The 21,933-nt window shown below is 38.6% G+C and overlaps 1 protein-coding gene across 1 annotated transcript in view; it reads right to left on the reverse strand.

Moving 5' to 3' along the window:
- The window catches only part of arr (low-density lipoprotein receptor-related protein 6), a 34,812-nt gene that overhangs the window by 5,385 nt on the left and 7,494 nt on the right, over positions 1 to 21,933 (reverse strand). The window contains exons 2-4 of the mRNA XM_043413016.1: positions 2,687 to 4,649; positions 1,277 to 1,558; positions 515 to 1,047 (exon numbers count right to left, since the gene is read on the reverse strand). Coding sequence (XP_043268951.1) covers positions 515 to 1,047; positions 1,277 to 1,558; positions 2,687 to 4,649 — 2,778 coding nt within the window. The remainder of the gene's footprint in view (positions 1 to 514; positions 1,048 to 1,276; positions 1,559 to 2,686; positions 4,650 to 21,933) is intronic.

The following is a 21,933-nucleotide window of genomic DNA, read 5'->3' on the forward strand; positions in this document are numbered from 1 at the left end:
TCGGAGATTCTTCGTTAGAGGATAATTGGTTTTGACGTTGCGCTAAAATACCCACTGAAAAATTCACTATTTGTGACAAATTTAAATTTTTCTTTTTCTCTCTAATTATTGTTATGAAAATTTTTGTGCCCGTTCTTCGATACTTTTCATCGCGTTATTACTTTTCTCCGCACAAAAAAAAACCCCCAACTCATCAGCTGAATTTGTCATTTTTTAACAAGTCAAAGTACACTCGGAATAATGTGAAGTAACGTTCCAGATGGAATTTGAACACTAATTCTTCTCTGATGTATTTCTCTGTGTTCATTTATTTATACGATGGATAAATCACCTTTAATTGAGAAATTTTGGAAAATGGTACGAAATACGGAATTTCTTGATTTTGTTTCAAATATGAAATTATATTTAAAGCGTTTAAAAGTTTTTGTTGGCGTTGGATTGTAAAGCAGTGAAAAAATTTCTAATAATGTTGAAATCAGAATTGTTTTGAGCGTGTGTTTCCTATTTTTCTTACCAACACAAGTTTTGTTATCCGGTGCAAGATTATAATGAGTCGGACAAGCACATTTGCGAGTAACAGAATTTCTGCCACCGGGTTCGGGAAGAGCAATGCACAAATGACTGCAATCGCCGTTTCTGACGGAGCATGGATTACTGCCAGATTGTCGAGAGTGATGGAAAACAAGAAGATCGGTTACGGACTCGAGACGATCATGGATTTTCGTTCTGTTGGATCCATTCGTTTTGTAGGCTCTTTCGATGTCACCGGTGTTCCAATCGGTCCAATAAATATAATCCTGATACTGCGTTATGCTGAAGGGATATACAATGTCTTGTGTTATTATAGCTTTTCTCTTTCCCGTTTGAAGATCGTAACTGTCGATAGCTGGAGTAAAAAGGTCCGCCCAGTATAATATTCGAGCTGAGTGATCGATCGTCAATCCGTTGGCACGACCAACGTTCGACAGTATTATCTGTCGTCGTGAACCATCCAAACCAGCTCTTTCGATGCTCCCACTTTTTCCCCATTCGCTCCAATACATGTGCCTGAAAAAAACACACGAACACGCGCATTTGTCAGTAATTCTCATCAGTTTATGCATTTTTCACGGATCATCGCGGTTAATTTATTTAATTAAATAAAAAAAAATAAAAAAAAAAATAAAATTTCAAACAGTACAAAATATACGAGGAATGATAAAAAACGAAATTAATTTTTTTTTTTTCAGCAATCTAACGTTGAACGGTGGGGCGTTTGTGGATGAAATAATTTTACCCTCTTTCCGGATCGAGAGCGAGGCACCTCGGTTCAACGAGATCCTGCCATATGAGAACTTTACGACTGCAACCCTCCAACCTAACGACTTCGATTCTACGAGTTCCAGTGTCGGTCCAATAAAGATTGTGAGCTATCCAATCGACTGCGAGACTCTCCGGTGTTTCGAGGCCAAGATCAACGATCCTTTCGACATCGGAACCATTTCTGAAGGCTCGGGTGACAGCTTTGAGCTTAACATCAGTCCAATAGATGTGATTCTGCATATCAAAGTCAAGGGCGCTGAAAGGTAAATAATTTTTTATAAAATTACAATGAATATTGCAAATACCGTTTTCTATACACGGAGAGACTTTTATACGAATATTTCGGATGAATACATAGAAAAATTTGCTATGTTTTGTAGCAGCGCTGTTGTATATCGCCATTCTATTACATTTCACCAAAGTGCATAGTAATTTTGATGCCGGAAGCAGTTCTCTCAAATTTTACTATGCACGACAGGCGAAATTTAGATCTATGACATTCTTACATCGAACGTTGTATCGATAACCAAATGTCACTGGTGTCTTTGGTGAAATGTTAAAAATTGGTTAATTGGACTGGACAGATTGGTGAAATGTCGAAAATGTTTGTATCGTTGAGTCGCACCGTTCGAAAAGAAGTAAATTTTATTTTCGACAAAGATTTACTCGACAAAGTCCGATTACGAGCGAAGCGATTGCTTGAAATTTTACTATGTGCCGTTAGATTATTTTCATATTTATACTCGCAACGCCTCATATAATTAGTGGGCGCATGAATTTTGATATGTTATTGAGCAAAATTCAGTACGACGCTGAAGTTTGCAACGTCGGAGTCCAACGAAATGAAGGAAAAAAAACATTTGTAATTCACTAATTTGTTTATTTGACCATGTATCGGTGCAGGTTGAAAAACTACGAATTGCAAATTCGACAGGGAACGAAATTGGAGAATTACTAGAATTACTGGAGTTTTTTTTATCATTTCGTTGGACTCCAGCGTTGCAAACTTCAGCGTCATAATTCAATGCGGTAAAAAGGGAAATACGAAACTATGCAATTTTTCGTATAGCACGGAGAAAGGATTGTTATGTTATCTCCCAAATATTCATCAAATCATTTCATTATTTACTATGTTTTCAATGAAAATTCGCTCGGTGTTGATTTTTTATATAGTACAGCGCGTTATTTACTATGGACTGTGGTAATGGTTCCCCAAATTTTTGCATTATTTGACACACTCCGTAGCGATTATTATAATAATATCGATAGGTCCGACGTTACTATAAAAACATAGTAATTTTTGCTATAAAAGTCTCTCCGTGTACGGGGAAAAAAGTTTAATTGACGGATTTTGGAATGAAAAATTCGTTGGGTAAAATTTAACCTCGCATCTTTGACACCGGTGACGGGAATGATGTTGTCATTGTTAGGATTTTCAATGCTGATCCGTCCGATTTTGTCTTTCCTTGAGAACAACAAGAAGGCGTCGGGTATGACGCAAGTCTTTTTGTCCCTGATGAGTTCGTAATCGATTTGGCAGGCGCAAACGTAGTTATTTCCGGGTCTGTTGAGGCAGAGATGAGTGCAGCCGCCGTTGTTACGAGCGCAAGGATTGCTGCCGCGTACCCGTCCAAGATGAACAGCTTTGAGTCCCATGACATTGGGCACTTGTTCAACGATGACCTCGCGTTCGCCACCGGTTAATTTGTGAGCTCGGTCGATGCTCCGTCGTTGCCAATCGGTCCAATACAGATAATCGCCGAGGAGGCTCAATCCGAACAAGTGGGGAAGATTGTCGGTGATGACTTCCCGGCGATCGGTCCCGTCCATGTTGCACACCTCTATTTTGTCCATACTGGCATCGCACCAATAAATCTTTTTGCGATCGAGGTCGAGAGCGATCCCGTTAGGCCAAACAATGTCTTTGGTTATGAGGAGCGTTCGCTCGCTCCCATCGAGATTGCTGCGCTCGATTTTCGGCCTTTTCTCGTTCCAATCGGTCCAAAACATCCAACCGAGTTCAGGCGCGAGTGCGATCGCACGTGGCTCAATGAGATCCTCGTTGATGAGTACTTTTCTACTGGTACCGTTCAACCTTGCAACTTCGATGCGATCGGTGCCGGTGTCGGACCAATACATGTTCCTGGCGATCCAATCGATGGCGATTCCATCCGGATTCGAGACTTCGGTAGTGACGACGTCCTCCTGTCCGCTCCCATCGAGGTAGGCTCGTCTGATGGCGCACACTTTTTCATCCGTCCAATAGAGCATCTCGTCAACCGGATCAAAGTCAATAGCGATCGCGTACTTAATGCCGGTAAGTGGCAATACGAAATTCGTGTAGTCCGGCGAATCCAGGGAGAGCTTGCAAATGGCGTTACGCTGGACGATCAATAACACCTCTTGGGGTCCTTTGGCACACGTGTAATTGTCCACGAGTTTAACACCGGTTGGACAAGCGCAGCTATAACCGGGCTCTTTGCTGCTGAGCAAGCACAGATGCGAGCAATTCCCGTTATCGTGGATGCAAGGGTTGTCCAAATGGGGTTGTCGCCGGGGGTCCCAGACTTCAATGTCCCCGGGTATGTATTCGCCGTGGAAGAGCTCTCGTGGATGCGGCGACTGCGTGCTCGAACGTACGTCGTGGGAATGGATGCACCACGTTTTCCAGTCGGTCCAATAGAGACGCTGCTCAAAGAAGGTTATCGCGAACGGATAATCCAAGCCTTGGCTGACGACTTTTCGTCTGTTGTTACCGTCGTAGTCCATCACCGCGATGAAACGTAATCTACCGTCCGCCCAGTAAATCAGCTCGTTTTCATAGTCAACCGTTATACCGTTCGGCCAAAAAATGTCGTCCGAAACTATGACTTCTCGCGTACTAGGATCACCGTTCATCGAGGCTTTCTCGATCTTGGGCACGTCCCCCCAATCCGTCCAAAACATTATGCTCCTCATTGGGACCAAAGCAATTGCCCTCGGCTCATAAATCTCCGTCCAGAATAATACTTTCCTGTGTTTGCCGTCTATGCTCGTTACTTCGATACGATTCTTGTCACCGTCCGTCCAATACAATTTTCCCGTGTACCAATCGCACGCCAAACCGTCCGGCGATATCAACGACGAATTTACGACCGTCATCCGCTCCCCGACGCTCGTACCGTTCGTGTGCACGCATTGGATCATCTCCAAACCGCTGTCGGACCAACAAACCAAACGACGCTCCCAATAAAAATCCAACGCTGCACCCTGCGAAAGATCCTTCACGAGAGTCGCCACCTTGTTGCCCCGCGATACATTCGCCACGCGGATATCTTTGTGAGTGGCGAACAGCAGCGTCGGTGATCCTGGAACACGTAATTGATCCCGCGTTCAAGCTTCTTTCGGCTAAATTCGTTCGTCTGCTCTTTTTTCTTACATTTCAACCGGGATATGATTTTTTCAGGTAAATATTATGACGCTGAAGTTTGCAACGTTGGGGTCCGACGAAATGAACGAAAAAAACATTCTTCATTCGCCAATATTTTATTTCACGAAGTATCGGTGTAGGATGATAAACTACCAATTGCAAATTCGGCAGGGAACGGAATTGGAGAATTATTGGAGATTTTTTTCTTTCATTTCGTTGCTCTCCAACGTTGCAAACTTCAGCGTCGTTAAATATTTATTACAATACATACTTTTGCTAGAAAGCATGCCAAATTGTTTTTTAAACATTATCATTGATGAAAAATTACGTATACCGCGATTCATTTTAGAGGGGGGACGTGGTAAAAAGGTTTTTATTATAAACGTTTTCTTTTTAAATCTGAAAAAGATCACGAAGGGGAAGGTTTATAGAAAAATCAAAATACCTCGCAAAATACGAAATAAGGAAGCTGTTCTGGACCCACCCAACTACTTCTAAGGGGTTGCATGGGTTGGAACAATGAATACTGAAAGAATTAATGATTACAGTAGCTAAGAAATTGAAATTTCGTTCATAAAAGCAAATTGCGTTTTCTTTACCTTCCCCATTCTTAAAATTAATCGTAATATAATTTTTTATCAATATTAAATGTTGCCCAAAATGTTGGGACCATTTTTCATTGATGACAGTAGCGAAGAAACTGAAATTTCATTCGAATTTTTTCAAATTTTTTGGTTTTTGTTCCTTCCCCTCCCTTCCCCAAAATGAACCTCCATATCATTTTTTATTGATGATGATGCTGAAAAAAATTTTAGCAAAAGTAAGTTTTGTAAATATTTACTTTCTTTTGTCACGAAATTCTAATTGGAATATCTTCTGGTGGGTGTTGTTCTTATCGGCAAGAACAAAAAAATAACGTGACTGTTCTTTCGACTTTCACTGAACTTTCTTCTGGGAGCGATGCAAATGTCAATCGCGTTCAACCAAGAGACTCTGCCGGAATCTTTTCTTTTTCTACTTTTCTCTTGTCTTTGAGTTGGCAAAGAAAAAGAACCGAAGCGAGTTTCTTCACCTCATTATGCACGTTAATGCATTATTATTCCCTTTGGGGCTCTCATTCGCAGTCGAGAGACTGACTCAAAGGGGAGTCTGTTTAAAACGGTTTAAAGCTCGACAGAGACCACCACTGACCGTTCCTTCTCTTTCTTTCGCTGCTCTCCGAGTCCTGGAATTTCGAGCGGGAAAACAACTGGGCGAGAGTAGCGGCGTAAATAAGTTCGGCTCGTTGGCTCGTGAAATTCTGCGCAGCGTATGTGCCGTCACGTTAGAAATCTATAACGACATTGAAACATCCGCATCCTCGAAACCGCACAACGATTCTTCTCATAACTTTTCATTCCTCACTCCGATCGAAAGAGAATTGTTCGCTATTGATTGTTCAATTGCGTAAGTACAATTTAAGGAGGGTGGCTATATTCGTCAAAATGATAAGAAATTGATCAAATTTGGTGATAATGTTCTTCAACATCAAGTGCGAAGACACAATTTTTTTCAAAATTTTCTTCTGCTTAGTTATCGAGTAATTACGTATTAAAGCAGATTTCTTATGCCCGGAATGTATACACTATGCTTATACACGTGAACTTTAGTGATCAATTACTCGATAACTGTGTAGAAGAAAAATCTTAAAAAATTTGTATTGTCAAATTTGGCACTAAAGAATATGTTCACCAAATTTTATAAAATTCTGAACTTTTTGAAATTTTTTATGCTTTTAGCATAGTTTAGCATGGCAACATTGTATCGCCTGTACCGAAACTCCTTAAGGTGCTCTATCACTTGTTCAGTCGGTAAAAATCCTGTTGCACGGTTTATTCCGAGTAGCTTGATATTTGAAAGAAAATATGAGTTACACGCTATTCTCATTTTATCAGAGAACAAGGTGTAACTTTTATTTTTCTCAAAAAATCAAGGGTGTCCGAGTAAACCGTGCAACCATTTTGCAGTTATCTCTCTCGCACTCGCGCAAGTGATAGATCACCTTAAAGTCGCGTGAGAAAAAGTATTTCCGTTCGAGAAACAAGCACTTTTTCGATCGCACGAATTCATATACGGCGTAAAATCACACCGATGACGAAAATATTCATCACTCGCTGTTCCTATATAAACCGAAAGTCCGTTGCTCTGTATCGAGAATATTACTCTCCATAATTGGTTCGAAAGATAAAAAACTGGTTGTTGCACGTTACTTCGACAAGAACACAGAGACAGACGTAATTATCGGTTTATAGGAGAATATCCGCGTGTTTGCAGATAGTGCACGTCGTACAGACAGACAGACAGAAGGTAAAGAAAAAAACGGAGTTGCGAAGGGAGGTTCGGTGTACGTGTAACACGACGCGTACGTGTTCTAGGGGGTAGATTCGTGAATCGCTCGATGCTAGAAGAGAGTAGTTTGAATAGGCGACCTAAATATCTTGCACTCACGATGAGTGAAATCCTGAGAGAGAGAGAGAGAGGCACTTCTAACAAATACAGACGTACTTGTGGAAGCTGGATTTTGTGGTACATCGATATTTTAATCAGTAAAAATCCATCGTCGAAGAATATGCGGACGTTGGTATGGTCCGTTCCAGAAAAATGTAACGTCGACTCGATCTCTAATTTCAAAGGTTCCTACACGGAGAGAAAATTCTAGTAAAAACTACTATGGTGCCATAGGATTGTTACAAGCATACACATAGTTATTTTTTGTGAAGCGAGAACTCGATAAAAATTTATGTGTGACAAACAAATATATCGCTATACATGAGTGTCGATATATTATCGTACAAGCGCGAATGAAATTCTGCTAGTACAGTAAATTTCTAAACACTTTGGCGGATCGGCGATACTCGGCGTACAAAACAACAAATACTTTTGAATTTATTCAAGTGCGATTTAATATTGTATTTATTTTAGGATGAGTGAATGTAGCAAAAAATAATGTTTGACGATGAATTTATAGAGAAGTTAACGTATGCTATTTTGGTTAGATTGCAAAAGTCAATCACTCGAGTATCGATGTTGTCTGGAGGTTGGATTTTTCGAAGAATCATCGAGATAATAAAGCCCAAAGATTCGGTTGAGAAATGCCCGTAGGTATGAGTCTGTGTCTTCCTCTGCGGAGGTTCCTGTAGGAAAGCAGATGTAATCTGTGTACGTATAAAGCAACGAGCTCGTGATACGAAGTTCTCTTTAATCTCCGAATGGTAGATTAAAGGCGTTTGCACTACATTTCTTCCAATTTCTCGTCTTGAGTACCTACACTTCACTTGATTGTATTGAGAAGGACCGAGAACTCGAGTTGGTGGTAGTTACGATAAATGAAAACGAAAAAAAGAATGCAGTCGAAGCGAGTCCGGGATGAATTGCTCGCATTCTCGTGTTCTTCTCGTGTACAGGAGAATTTTCGTTCATACTTACGGTTTCCTTGACGCAATGGCGTATAGTCAATCTCAGCAAGATTTTCAACGAAAGAATGAAACAATGGGGGACATTAAGTTGCGCTAAATTAGCAACACTCATAAGCCACTTTTGCCTTCTTTAATTGGCATTAATAAAGGGATTAAGGGAGCAGCGGGGGGAAACTCGACTGTGAACCTGCGTGGAGAGTTAAGTGTGGATGCATCACTGAGTGCTATCAGGAGCAAAAAGAAGAAGAATACACGTGGGTATACAATTACGGGGCTCGAAAAAAGAAGTTTGCATGAAGTGTACTTCTTGAAACTTGTGAACAGGGGGAAAGGGGGAGAGAGGGAGAGAGGGAAGGAGGAAGACAAAATGAGAAAAGGCTGGAAGAAACAGAGAAAGGGCGAAAAGAGGAAAGGACAGGAAGGAAGAGAGACAATAGGAGAAAAGTGAAAAAGAGGAGGAAAATCTGGGAAGTAACGAGAGCAACAAGCTCCGAGGAGAAAAGAAGTGGGTGCTAATATTTGTTCTTCTTCGCGTCGTTACCAGAGAGTAGGCACTCATCCCGCATGTACGAGAAAAGAACGTGAACAAGCGCACACACACATTATACTTCGTGAGCCTCCGATAAGAATTGTACTCGTGTTCGTGTACGCGTGTGTGTGGGTGTGAGTGTGAGAATCTCGACGTTGAATCAAGATTCTGATATGTGAAATCCCCATTTTTTTCATCGTTTTCCATAGACAAAAGCTTCTTATTTTCACGAAAAAATGAAGAGCTTGAAATTCAAACCCGAGAATTTCAGTCTCTTTTTCATTTTCGTATTTATAATTCATGCATCTCTCCATGAGAATATTTTCTTCTTTTGGGCGTTTCACATTGAAAGAAAAAGCGCGGGTATTATGTAAGTTAAAGAAAAACTGTCTTCTCGTTAAATTTTTGCACTTTTCTATACGACATTTGAGCGGAAATAAGGTTTTTCTTTTTAAACAATTGCAATTGTCTTGCAAATGCGTATTGGTTATTCCGAGAGTAATGATAATGCTTCCTTGGGAACCAGAAGCACATTACTGAAACTTCTTTAAATTGGCAGGATGCAAACTACAGTATCATAAAATTGTTCCTCTGTGCTCTTCGCGTTTCTTCTTTTTCTTTCGAAGCCAAACACGAGAGTCGAGATTTTATTTTCTCTTCCTATCCCTACTATCCTTCTGCGATAATGCTCGCGGCCTCCAAGTTATATTTTGCTCTCGGGATACTCGTTCCCGGTATATATGAGTGCAAAAACATTGTACGCGGAATGTGTATCGATACGAGAGAATATTCATTGGCCAAAGAACCTTCAAGTCTACGCAAAAACTTTGCAGAATTTGAGACGCAACGCACTGTTTTAATTTCATGACTCCACGGCATTGTCGAAATTGTAACAAGAGCAGTGGATTCCACGTGTTGGCGTGCCCACGAATTAGCCACTAATTCGTCCGGATTACCGAAATCCGGCGGCGGGGTTAAGAGATCAGAAAGAGTCAGTCGAACCAAGCGGGGGAAGCTAAACACTCTCTTTTAATGTACTAGCTCGGGCGTTCTAGCTATTTTCTAGATATCATGCTTGTTAAATTGTTCAAAAATAAAAATTTAACCGAACTTACACCAGGTGATTTTGATAAGAGTGCTTATGTAATTTCAACCAATAAATGCTGCTTTCTATAATACATTTTCATTATCCTTTGATGAAGTTTCTGACAAAGTAATTTAAATAAATTAAGTCATTGATCGTATCGAACTGATTGTACATTAAATAAGCTCTGGAATGGAATGTAAGATTATGATTATATGAGGGAACCATTGGTAACTATTTTCTGACGAAAATTAGAATTCATATGTGGTTGTTTTAATGTTGAAAAACGATTTCATTCCTTTTAGCTGAAATTTTCAGGCACTTTAAAAGACGAAAAATAATTTCATTATGATAACTAAATGTTGGTTTTTTCTCACGTATCTGTCATTTCGGAATGAGCGTATGGGATTTTACAGGTTATTAAGGATCACGCATTTTCCAATATATGTCTATGTTTATCCAGAATTTTCGAATCACCAATTAATAAAATTCCAATCGAATCCAGTAAAAAATTGGCAACTGAGATTCTATGTTTGAAAAGCAACATATTAACCAATCTATTTATAAAATAACCTTTCTGATCTATATGTAAAAGTATGAGAATCAAATGAAACGAATGTTTGAAAACCGTCAATGCTAATGAACTGTCACTTGTGACATTCAGTGTTGTATCGATTTATAATTAAAATATTCTGTAGGCATCACCACATTGTCGTCTGAAAAATGAATCCCATGCCGAAAAAAAAATAAAAATGATTATTGACAAGTTTGGTTTTGAGATTACCTAAAAGCTTACATCTGAAATAACACTCTCACCGATAATAAAACAAACGACTCCGTAATTGCCCTTCGACTACGGAGATATTCTGTTCCATCAATTTCTTACACAATTTAGTGTAATCTCGACTAACCTAAATCGATTTCGCAAACTTTTTCTCTTTAAGTCGTATTTGAAGTTAATGGAAACAAGCTCCCCTCACTTTCAATTTTTTCCGAACTTGCATATTTGTTTATAAGCTGGAATCGTGGTTAGGGAAGCTGCGGTTGGTTACATATATGGGATTTCCAACCATAACAATTATAATCCAATCAAAAATATTGTCAGTTAGCTTCTCATAACAACATATCTGTCAAGTACACTATGCCATCATTAGTATATGTGATCATCAAAAGTCAAAAGCTATATGTAAATAACGGCATATTTAGACGTATTAGAGGCCATCCAGAATACCAATAAAACGATAACAATAAAACTCGCAAAATTCGATATTGCGCACACGGATTTGTTTAGTTAAAATGAAGCATTCTATTGCACAAGTGTATTGAGATATTCCAAAATAGTACGCGAAGTTTGTCCTGATCGTTTTTTCGATGATTCGCATTGATATTCCGGTCTGAGAGCAGCCTCTGAATCGTTCATTCAACTTTCACTGTCGCGAATAAGTCTACGAAAGATATTTGAGACGGAAATTCGTTATAAACGAATGTTCGATATTTCTTCATCGCGTATTTGCCAAATCGTTTCTTCATGAAATTCAGTTAAAGTTCGATCCGATGCGGAACTAAAAGCGGAGAATTCGAACGATACATATTATAGCGTTACAGGGCTTCAAACGCGTGTGTTTTCGGCTAGACGGCTTTTCTAGTTAAAGGAGGCAATACACTGCTGGATATATACATATATATATATGATAGAAGTAAACATAATACGATTCCCTCTGAAAGCTCGTTGGACCGAATGCATGAACAACAGGCCGAATGAACGGGACTGGCAAAGGATAGAGCCGGGTTCTCTTCATGCATATGTATGGGTCACGGATGCTATTAAGGGGAGAATTCGAAACGATGCTCGACTTTGAGGTTTCCCGGCTTTGTGGAAGTAACAGCCGATGCGCTCTTCGGCGCGTACATAAAGAAGATCGAATGCTGTGCTCTTTCTTTTTATTTTTTTTTCTCAATTTATACCGCGAGCGGGCGGCTTTGCCAAAAGAATCTTATCGATATTCTCGCATCGTCGATGTCTCTCTTATTCTTACGTCCCGATGATCCCAGCAACAAATAGCCTGGACTTTTTTCTCGAAAAAATCGTATCGATGGGGTCAAAATATCACCTGTGCAGAATCAAAGGATCCGAACAAGAGAACCACAATGAGATCGATTAATTAATTATTTTACCCTTTGATATTAAACGCTTCGATCGGTATTACGCACTACTCGAGTAAATAACACTTGTTCAAAGGGAAAGAGCGGAAAACAGTGAATGTGCACGATCTCTCACTCTCTTATTGTTAAATTGTTTTTAAAATTTTCTTTGTCTATTCTTATATTTTATATTTTTATTTCCATTGCTGCACTCATAAATCAATGCTTCATTAGTTTCGCGAAGCACTATGAATTCAAAAATCTTGGTTTTCTGCGACCATCGCTCTGCAACCAAATCTGTGGACCGAATGAGACGATTTGAAAAATTGAAAGAATAATGACGTTGAAGTTTGCAATGTTGGATTTCAACGAAATGAAGTAAAAAAAAATCTCCAATAATTCGAGTAATTCTCCAATTTTCTTCCCTGCCGAATTTGCAATTCGTGGTTTTCCAACCAACACCGATGCTTCGTGAAATAAATTGGTGAATCACAAGTGTTTTTTTTCCTTCGTTTCGTTGGACTCCAGCGTTGCAAACTTCAGCGTCGTAAAGAATAACGATCATTAGAAATATGTTATCGATGTGTTTAAAAAAAAATTACATTATTTTCACTTTTTTACTACTTTTTCTTCTTATACGAACTCTCTCAATTATTTTTTAACGCTATTAAATTTACGCCTGGTATTGAATGTTTAATGAAATTAACGTCGATGGTTCGAGACATGTTGAAAGCGGGTGATGGAGCGTTTGAGGTTCCAGTGCCAATTTCAATCCAAGAATCGTGTGGATTTGCGCGATTAAATATTTTGTAGAATTCAGTCACGTCGATATTGTCGAGGCATAAAAGCATGCATTCGCCGTGTGTTGTCGTGCACAGTGAAATGGTAAGTTTAGTCGTAACGACTTGTCGAGTTAACCAGGTGAAGTTTGTACATAAGTGCACGTTTCACGGGGCTTAGTCACGGGAAATTGAACGATGTTGAAGTTCGCGCCGTCGGAATGCAGTAAAATGTATTTTTCCTTTTTCATTTTTTTTCTTTCAAGCACTGCTTCGAAGGGATTTTCGTAACTTTTGACCCGAACAAACGTGTTTTCATGTGTTGTGTTCCACTTCAGGAAACATCGATATCTCACGAAGTGGGCAGTGTCGCTTGATTAATTATCGATGCTGAGAATGTCCGATGATTACCGCGAGGAAGTTAAGTTTTCGTTCAAAGTACGCAAAGAAAGTCTGAAATTGAGAAAGACCCAAACAACTCGAGCCGTTATCTCGGAGCTCGAGCAGGGATACAAGCGCAACAAAACATGAGATTATGAGTGAAATCTCGTGGAACTGCTCCATGGAATATGAGCCTGCTGCTACGCCAATGTTAAAAAGGCATCGTTGAGGGGGACGCCCGGGTTCTTCCTTCGAGAGAAAAGCAGCGCATAGTTGTACCCCTGGCAGTCCATGAACTCTTCTCCTCGTAGTCCTTGTTGAATATCCTCAGTATATATGGTGATGGCTCATGGCTCATGGTGTTGGTGCGGTGGTAGCGGCGGCAGTTAGCACGCCGCCCCTCGCGTTTCAGTTTTACTCCGTTCCTCGTGACCACCCTCCTTTCTCTCTCTCTTTCTCTAGGTCTCCCTCTCTTTCGTTCTCGTGAGGAAACTCTCCTTTTTTGTGTCCTCGTCCTCTCGCTCTCCCTCTCTCGTACACACTCCTGGCAGGCCCTTGTTAGCGGCCGTTAGCTCTCTCGCGGTTCCAGCCGCCACGAGATGAGTACCGTGTGCAGTGCATACAAGGTGTGCCGAAATTCACTGCATATGGTATCGAAACGATCATTCTCACTTTAGATTTAATACTTGGCGTAAAGCCGATATCGTGTCTCTTGATAAAAAAATTTAAGTGATCGAGTGAATCTTGGGATGCTGGATCGAGATCATCAGCTTTATTACAGTTCAGCCTAAATCGCATTTTAACCAACATGAGTGGGGACAATTCGCTTCCCATCTGCGTAGTTCGCTGGTCGGAAACCCGAAAAAAACGAAGGGGGAGTGGTCTGTCAAAATCGAGTGATTCGATGCAATCGCGTGCGATATCGAAAGAAAAGCTTTGAGAGACACTGCGTATGTTACACGATGCTGGAAGCCCGGAACTACGGAGAACCTCGTGGCCCCCAAGCCATCCGAAACTCGCCCAGCACACACCCAACGAACATTGGAACTGGTATAAATACTGGCTTCGCGCTGTGATGAAGACTTGAAACGCCTTACCTAGCAGGTAGGAATGGGCGTGTGTACACTCGTGTCTAGGAAAATACGCACGGCAACGAACACAGAGACATTCTGTACACAAAAATCCACAGATATGCAATCCGAGTGATATTTTATAGATGTGTACGCGGACGCGAGCGTGTGCTGTTCAGGGGGAAGAGAGGTTGAAGAAGTAGACGCTCGAAGAATGAAAGCATCTTCGCAACTTTTTGCTACCGGCACATTCTCCTATACACCTGTTCCTAGTGACAGACATGCACACTTCATACGTTGGTAGAAAAAAGCCAACTATGCTAAGCCGGAAAATTTTGAATGACCGATTTAGGGCCTCCTGCACCCCACTTTTATGATGATTTAAGTTCATTGTTGTGTCCATGCGTGCAAAATTTACATTTGTCGATTATTCAAAAAAAGTGGGCTGAGACTTTTTGCTTTCGAAAAACTTACAGTTTTCGAAAGCTTTTGCAAAATAAGCCCGATTCAAATTCGGAGATTATCCAGGAATTGGGTCTGCACAACTTTTATCGATACTTATGTGTCATCTCTAATGTTGGGGAAGTATAGATGCGCGTAAATCATAGCGAACTAGATTCTTGGTTTCCAACTAAGAGAATGTGCTCTCATTCTTACGAGATCGAATAACATAACCGCTCAAAACGTTGGAGTCCAACGAAGTGATCTAGAAAAACTCTCGAATAATTCCAGTAAATCTCTAATTCTGTTCCCTGCCGAATGTGCAATTCGTTATGTTTCACCCACCTATCGCAACAGCTAGTGAAGAGACACATTATTATTTTGAAAACTTTAAATTAACTATAAATGATGGATTTATATATTATTTTTTTAGTATTACGAAAGTCCATGATTTTTCAGGTGTGTGTCGTGATGATTTATGGAACATCATTTATTATGAAGTTTTTTAATGTCATTCTCATTTGACAATCAGCCATACTCTTAATACATATGGCAACGCTGTCTCCTTTGCTTACCATTTACTATCCATTTGTGCGAGGAGGTTATATTTGACCATGAATCGACACAATGTTCGGCTGGACCAGAAACATTATCTTCAAACAAATATATTTTTCCTAGCATTCTGTTTCTCGGATAAGAACCCTCAATTCGACTATTCAATAAGTACAGTTTGACAGTTCACATATTCGAATCCGTTCCGTGTTATTCGAGGTTATGCAGCGATGCCACCTTTACGCAGCCAGAGCGGTAGTAGCAGAAGATGACGACACACCACGTAATTACTCGACTAAATCGAAGATTTTTATTTTATTTGTTCGGCAAACTTCGTTTTTTTTTTATTCAAAAATTATCCTCATCATTTTTTTAACATTTGAGAATTCGTTTTTAAAACATATCTAATCGGGAAAATTAGTTATTCATGGCTCAAGTCTCTGTTGGAGCGTGATCTTCATAAGCTGTGTGTTAAATTTCGAAATTTTATCGATTATTTATTGTTATAACTAGTCGATGATGCGCTCACAAATTTTGCAGGGATTTTCCTGCGCACTTTAACTATGAAATAAAAAAATATCACGTTTGTATCTAATAATGAAGTTTGCGATAGGTCAACCTTAAATAAAAAAATGATGAGTTACAAATCTTTTTTTTCTTCATTCCGTTGGACTCCAACGTTGCAAACTTCAGCCTCGTCTGTGAACACTCTTTTGCTGTTCTTTATCGGATGAAGGAATCTTCTCGGATTTCGCGGCGGTTCACGCAATTGCTAAGCATTCTCAAAGAGCTTGCGTAGAAAAAAACTGCGTTTGTTTGAAAAATACAACGAACGAAATGCCGAATAAGGAGAAAGTATATACGTTTCGTTGTATTCCGACAATGCAAACTCGAAAGTCATGTGAAAACTTGAATATACGAAAATAGATGCGTCGAAACGCCAAGGTCGAATTGCTGTTTTGAATTTTGATTTGCGATCCCGTCATGAGAAAGAGCGCTGTAAATATAAATGCGGTAGATGAAATAACGTGAAAACAGTTTGATCAGTTAAGGGAGAAGCGAAATATGCTTGATGATTGCTCGGGAATGTAAAGCTGTTTTTTTTTCATCCGTATACTGATCGTCTGGTCTCCTCGTTGAAGCTCTCATACATCGTGATTTCTACAATCTCCTTGATACGCTCAACAAGTGTGGCGTACTAAAAATCACCGTTTTTATTCGACTCTTTTTGCGGAGTTCGATGCTCGCAGATATTCCAGCCTCGCACACACACACACACCTACGTTTATTCTCGTAGTATAAGCTGTTAGTTCGAATCTCGTAGGAGAAACGAACTGCATGAGAGAGCCTGAAGAACTGGTCGGTTCGCCCGTGGCTCCCGAGACACGCTTAAAGTATATATAATTTATCAAACGCCTGTCCGGGCTCGTTAGTTATAACGGGGGTCCGATCGCCAACTCTCTCACTGCTCCTTCAATACTCGCAACCAACACTCTAAATCCTTGACAACAACTTCGTTAGAACGAACGAATAAAAAATGAGAATTTCGTATCAGGCAAATCGTAGGTACGACATACGAGCAATTAAAACTGTGCGCTTGCCAAAAAGTCGGAAGCAAACGGATTTTTTCAAATATGCAATGCCCATTTTTAATCGAACGAATACAAAAATTACCGCGACAAATGTTGACATTTTTATGGAAATTTTCAATCTCATCCACGTTATTTTATCTTCATAGATAAACTCATTCTCGTTTTCCATCTGGTTTTTTGGTCATTCGGAATGACGAATCATGAACCAACTCGCTTCCGATATTTTATAAGATTCGTGAATATGCTAAATCGAATGTCACGTTGATCGATGTTTGATTGAGCTACGAAATGAACTCTAAATTCTGCGGTATTTATAGGTTGAAAAGGTGGATTATGAGAAGCATGGAAAAGTGATAGAAAGGAGAGAGACGAGTCCAGTGATCCAGCGGAGCGTAGAGAAACGGAGGAAACGCCGCGGTAAATTCCATTCCGAAAAATCTAGGCGTAACGAACTTGTGTCTCTACGACTCGATATCGAGCGGACCCCTGCAGCTAAATATAAATCCATGTAGATCAAACGCTTTTTAGTCAAAGCTTGGATAATAAGATTAACGTGTTTTCTAAGACTGCGTTACTAGAAAGGCGAGAGTTTTGAGAAGAACATTTATAATCTTATCGGTGTGTAGAGCGTGTATACATTAAGGTGATGCAAAAAAAAAGATATTTTTTTCCTCGAGGCTCCTACGGAAATCGTTAGTACATCGAAAAAAAGTAATTTTTTAATTCAATATTATTTAGCTATAAATCATGAGATCAAAAAATGCGTGGCTATACTGCTGGTAATTTTTGTGGTCCTTCCAAAAAAGTGAATGTACTTTGCAAAAACATAGTTTTTCAAAATAACACCTAATAACAAATATTTTTGGGTGTTCGCAAGCGATCGATTTCAATTTTTCTGTATTTTTCATAGAGATAAATATTTTTATGCACGAAAACTTGCTAGGGCATCGTACAAAAATGACAACGTGCCAAATAAAGCTGTATTTTGCCGAATTCGAATTCTTTGTTCCGAAGTCTGATATTTTACCGCAGAAGGCGTTAAAATTTGGGAATTTTCTAGTTTTTTCGTTCGTTATGAAAAATAGCAAAATATTTTGACCGAATTCTGTTAGAAAGAAATGGAGACTAACGGATGCAAAATTGCAAATATTTTTCATCAAACTTCCAAAATCGGTATAATTTTTGCGGATATAAAAAAAAAATTGAATTAACAAGATCGAAATAGGTTTATTATACAAAGTTGCCATCCTGCACAAACTCAAATAGTTTGATTGTAAATAAACAGTTTGGAATTAAAAATTATTGCGATTTTGCATTCATTAGATTACATTTATTTCCCACATTAGAATTCAGTCAAAATATTGTACTAATTTTTATAACAAATGAGAAAACTAGAAGATTTTCAAAATATAACGTCCTCCGCGTTGAAATACCAGACTTTGAAATAGAAAATTTGAGTTCAACAAAGCTTTGAAACTGTTTTTGCAAAATACTTTCACCCTTTCTTTTGGAAGGACAACAAAAATTTCCATTTGTAGCTATACGTTTTCAATCTCATAATTTATAGCTAAATATACAGAAAAAAAATAAATATATTATGCGACATAGCTTTTAAATTTATTTGAGAATGACAAAATTTCATTAGATTCATGATTCCATAAAACTGTCTGCTCTTTCTGCTGTGAAAGCAAAAAAAAACTTTGGCTTCACGATTTTTGAGAAAAAACAGAAAAATATCGAAAGTGGTTTGAGCACTATCTAAAAAATTTTTTTTCATTCTGAAATTTTGGAAAAATTCCTTTTTTTTTTGATGTACTAACGATTTCCGTTAGAACTCCGAGAAAAAAAATATCGATTTTTTTTGCATCGCCCTAATATACATACATGCAAATATATATCTAGAAGAGATAATTTACGTTCTTTATGATATAATTATGGATTGTCAGGACGAACGCGGTGTTTCGTATGGGTTCATCCAATGAATGTTGTCACAAGTCTGTAAACAAGAGGATCCATTTACCGTTTCTCAATGATCCTTTTATAAAAGTGGGAAAAAAGGTTCGTTCCGCATTTACTTGAAACTCAAATTGGGTCATGTATACATTTGAGTAATTTTTGCCGAATTTTTTAATTTGACTGGTCGAGAAGCTTGGCACACAACTAGGATAAAATGTAAATGCACGACACATCGAATGGAGCAAAAGAAACAAAGTAAAATGATGAAAAAGTGGAAGGAGTGTCGATAAACGAAAACATTTTTTTGACCGTTTTGGAGAAAATCTGCGATCGCAAATTTCAATACGCACGAGCAGAGTCAGAGCTATCAGTTCTGAAAAGCTCTGTATACGTATATTCTATGCGGGTTGATTTTTTTTGCTGTTTGTTCTTTACAACTGGAGAACCGGATGAGCGAAGGTAGAGAATGAGGAGGCGCGCGCGGAGAGGGAAAATGGCCATTGGACGTGGTATCCGTTGAAGAATGGAGTGTTGGATGCTGCCGGATATAGATGTATATATAAATACGAATGCTGGGCTCGATGCTGGCATAGAATTTGGTGTGCCAGCCCGTATACATAGTTTGAAATAGAGAAACGAAGGTCTCGAATGTTGAAAGTGCGATGATATACGCGTATATGAATGGGTGAGTGTCTATCGCACCGGTGAATAGGAAAGTGCAGAATGAACCGCGGGCGCGAATTCTCGCTTCTCTCAAGATCCTCGCACTATTGATAAACGCGGAAAAAAAAGAAATAAGACATTCTATTTTTCGAATCGGAGAGCTCGAGTAATTATATATATTTGACGAGACGCTTTCATGTCCGTGTGTGCGACTTCGAGCCTGTATTGGTACGCACCACGCGTCTTGTGTTACTCCTGAATTTATTGTAATGTAATTGAGGGGTATTTTGATTGAGCGATCGAGTTATGAGTCCCGCATTGTGCGGTGGGTGTTGAAACGGGGTGAGAAATCGGCGTGTTCACGAGCCGGTGTAATGCACGAGGGGCGTTCACCTTCGCATACTATTCACGTGAATTTCTCCATCCGCATATATCCACGAGTGTTGGCTATTATAAATGCTTGTAGACACGTCACTGAGCCTATTTTATAGTTCATAAGGCGTCTCTAAGAATTGAGCAAAAACGGGGTGTGCGTTACTTCCTTTCGCGCTCGCACCACCCTTTTTCACTGACCGCGCGGGCCTTTCAGTGCGCAAATTCGTGTTACTTTTATTTCATCGAACATCATTGGAGCTGTGTGCGCGTGAATATAAGAACTTTGAATTCATTCGATGACGAGTCAATATACTTGATTGACTCAACGGATTTTGTAAATGGGTTTGAGCCTCGTACGAAACATCGAGTTTCTCATCACCGTTTTTATTAGATCCGTTAACTCTCTAAAATCTATTAGTGTACGACGCTGAAGTTTCCAACGTTGGAGTCCAACGAAATGAACGAAAAAAAACGTTTGTAATTCACTAATTATTTATTTCACGAATCATTGGTGCAGCTTGAAAAACTACGAATCGGAAATTTGGCAGGGAACAAAATAGGAGAATTAATGGAATTATTGGAGAGTTTTTTTTATTAAGGTAACTACTGTATTGCATGCTAGGCAAATGAGTGCTAAATTTGTCTCTTCTCTATTACTTGCGTTGTCCATTCAAGGAGGAAACACGCTTTTTCGCTTGACACGTGGTAGAAAATAGAAAAAAAAAGTAACAAGTTATGAATATCACAAAGCTAAAATTTTTTCCGCACGTGTAAAAAGGTCTATTAAAACGTGATGAATTTTTTGAATAAAATCAAAACGGTCCAAGTTTGAAAAAAAAATATATTTTTGGTTAAAAACTAAAAGAAAAGTATAAAAATTCATTTTGTTATTTTTTTTTGTATTTTTTTCATAAAACTACGACTTAAGACCAAAAAAATGACCTACTATTCTATTTCGATATCTCTGTTATTGAAGAAGTTATGGGCGTTCACAAAAAAATTGTACGAAATTTTGAAAAAGATATTGTGATCAGATGAGTTGGGGAAAAAATCTTAAAAAATTAGGAACGACTTCTTTCAGTAGGTACAAAATAATAGAAAATTTTCAGTAAATCAAAAATGGTCGGGGTCACGGATTGGTCGGTTTCGTATGGAATGTCTCCTATATATATGGAAACGCTATGCTTATACACGTGAACTTTAGTGATCAATTACTCGATAACTATACAGGAGAAAAATCTTTAAAAAATTGTATTGTCAAATTTGGTACTAAAAAATATATTTATCAAATTTTATAAAATTCTGATCAATTTGAAATATTTTATGTTTTTAGCATGGTTTAGCATGGCAACATTGTATCGCCTGTACTACATATCCTTAAGGAAGATCATGTCTTACTTGTGATTCAAAAAAGCAACTGAACTTTTTTGTTCTTTTGATGATCAAAGAAACGATTAAAATGAATTCTCGCGAATAAATATTAAAATTGTGTGTAACTTATTTGTTGAGATTGATCAATTTTTAATACAATGATAGCGGTTAAAATACTTTCGCAGTAAAATCGTCAAGCAAAATGTGACAACAGCCATTTTCTATTTCTACCAGCTGGCTCAGTGTTGGTGTTGTCAAACTTTCCGCTGTTTATGTCGTTATTACTCGTTAACCTCAAATAAGTGTTTTTCTTTTTCCATTCTCAAGTCATTTTCACCGGTAACGAGGCTTTCTCAAGACATCATTGATATCTAAAAGAGACATTCCAGGCCAAATCGACCACTTTCGATTTGGCGGAAACTTTTCTATCTTTTTCTCCTATACTAAAGAAATTTTTCATAATTTTTTCAAATTTTTTTTCCCGACCTAAAAATAGTCATGAATTAAAAAAAAAGATGACGTAATTTCTGTTTAAAGTGACAAAACGCTTTGAAAAATTGACTTATTGTGATATCTTTTTCTTTCAAGTCTTGTTTTCGAATGTATTTTTCAGAAAAAAATATCAAAAGATCATACAAATCTATCTTCAACATTTATTTTTCAGAATTTAGATAAAAACTAAAATTTTGGGATGATCGCCATTTTTAATTTTCTTTTCTTTTCTCTATAAGAAACTGTGATAATTATTTAGTATCACGGCACCAGTTGCAACCGGCTTGTAAATTTTTTCATGACTTCTTTATGACCTAAAAAAAAATAACCAGTCATAATA

This window comes from Venturia canescens, chromosome 2 (genome assembly GCF_019457755.1).
Source record: "Venturia canescens isolate UGA chromosome 2, ASM1945775v1, whole genome shotgun sequence".
NCBI lineage: Eukaryota > Metazoa > Arthropoda > Insecta > Hymenoptera > Ichneumonidae > Venturia > Venturia canescens.